The sequence below is a fragment of the Lithobates pipiens genome, unplaced genomic scaffold, assembly GCF_037356315.1.
Source record: "Lithobates pipiens isolate NorthernLeopardFrog02 unplaced genomic scaffold, aLitPip1_a1.2 Scaffold_13, whole genome shotgun sequence".
Classification (NCBI taxonomy): domain Eukaryota; kingdom Metazoa; phylum Chordata; class Amphibia; order Anura; family Ranidae; genus Lithobates; species Lithobates pipiens.
Window position 1 is genome coordinate 71,373,214 of NW_027507718.1, and position 1,504 is coordinate 71,374,717.

The 1,504-nt window shown below is 37.0% G+C and overlaps 1 protein-coding gene across 1 annotated transcript; it reads right to left on the reverse strand.

Moving 5' to 3' along the window:
* Positions 1–943: 943 nt before the first annotated feature.
* TAL2 (TAL bHLH transcription factor 2) lies at positions 944–1,300 on the reverse strand. Its single transcript, XM_077478408.1, has one exon. It carries the CDS (start codon positions 1,298–1,300, stop codon positions 944–946), a length of 357 nt encoding a protein of 118 aa, XP_077334534.1.
* Positions 1,301–1,504: the final 204 nt, after the last annotated feature.

Genomic DNA, 1,504 nt, shown 5'->3' on the forward strand with positions numbered 1-1,504 from the left:
ATATCTATCGGTACATTATAAAGCAAATAATAAACTTAACTGATGTACACCATTGCACTTTCAAATTAAACAGATTTTGTGTTGCATTCTAACTTCCTACTGTGTTCTGTTGTAACATTCCTATTACTTGTCTGCAGTATGAAAATATTTGGTGAGCATTACTACAATATAAAATATTCAATGTTGTTCAGTGAACAGTAGAGACTAATCGGAAATCAGCATAGAGCAATGTTTCTCAACTCCGGTCCTCAAGACGCCCCAACAGGTCGTGTTTTCAGGATTTCCCTCAGATGAAATGGCTGTGGTAATTACTAAGGCAGTGAAACTGATCAAATCACCTGTGCAAAATAATGGAAAGCCTGAAAACATGACCTGTCGGGGCACCTTGAGGACTGGAGTTGAGAAACACCGGCATAGAGGACTGTAGAGAAGGCTGAGGAATGAAAGTCTGTTATGGGTTACTGCAAATGAATGTTCTTTACATGGCGTAAGTTTATATAATAAATGAACAGCCATCATTGACCCAGCTATTGGTGCATGTCATTGGTACCTTATCAGTTGTACTTTATGACTACCAGCAGAGGTATATATTAGTGCATGTCTGGGTTAGCTGCCTAAATATATGTAGATGTTAATATGAAACATCATACATTTTACTTGACATGACAAATACTTAGCAGTTTGCAGCAAAATAAAAGCCATTGGATGACTGCTTTCTTTTCAGTTGACAAAGACATGTGCAGATCCAGTAATCCACTTCTATTATACTAGGGTAAAAAAAAAAAATCAATCATGAGTCATATCCAACTGAATTACCACTTTGTGAGAAGTCCAAAGTCTTGCTGCACCAAATTGATATGTAACAGTTATATAAATATGATAGGTAGACTCACAGAAACACTCAAATGTTCATTATAGTCCATTAACACTTGATTCATTTCCGTCAGTGCTGTGGTGAAGGATCTAAAGACCAACATTCTTGTGTGTCACTGCTTGTTCCAGGAGAAGGGTCACTGCTCTGGTCTATTACTGTCCAATGTTTTATATTTGAAAAACGAGGCTCAGGTTCAAAGACTCCCCAAATATTTGTTTGAGAGGTTGCTCCAGCTTTTGTTATTCCTTGGTCTGCCAAGATGTTAATGAGAAAATTGATGTATCTCATAGCCAGCCTTAAAGTTTCATTCTTGCTTAGCTTCTTGTCAGGTGGATGGGTAGGAATTAGTTTTCTTAGCTCAGCAAAAGCACTATTAACATTTTGCTGTCTCCACCGCTCCCTTGTATTAAAGATCTTACGTGTCATTTTCGCAATAGGCTGTCTGAAAAAAAATGATTACACAGAATCACTTAAAGCTTAAAGTTCCCGTTAAATCAGTGTTTTTTAATAACTGTATTCAAGAGTCCTTGGCATATCAACTTTTGCAGATGTACAATACAAATAGTAGCAAAAGGCATGTACAGTTATCACGGATATTACAAGGGTACCTCACATTTCCTGTTGAATTTT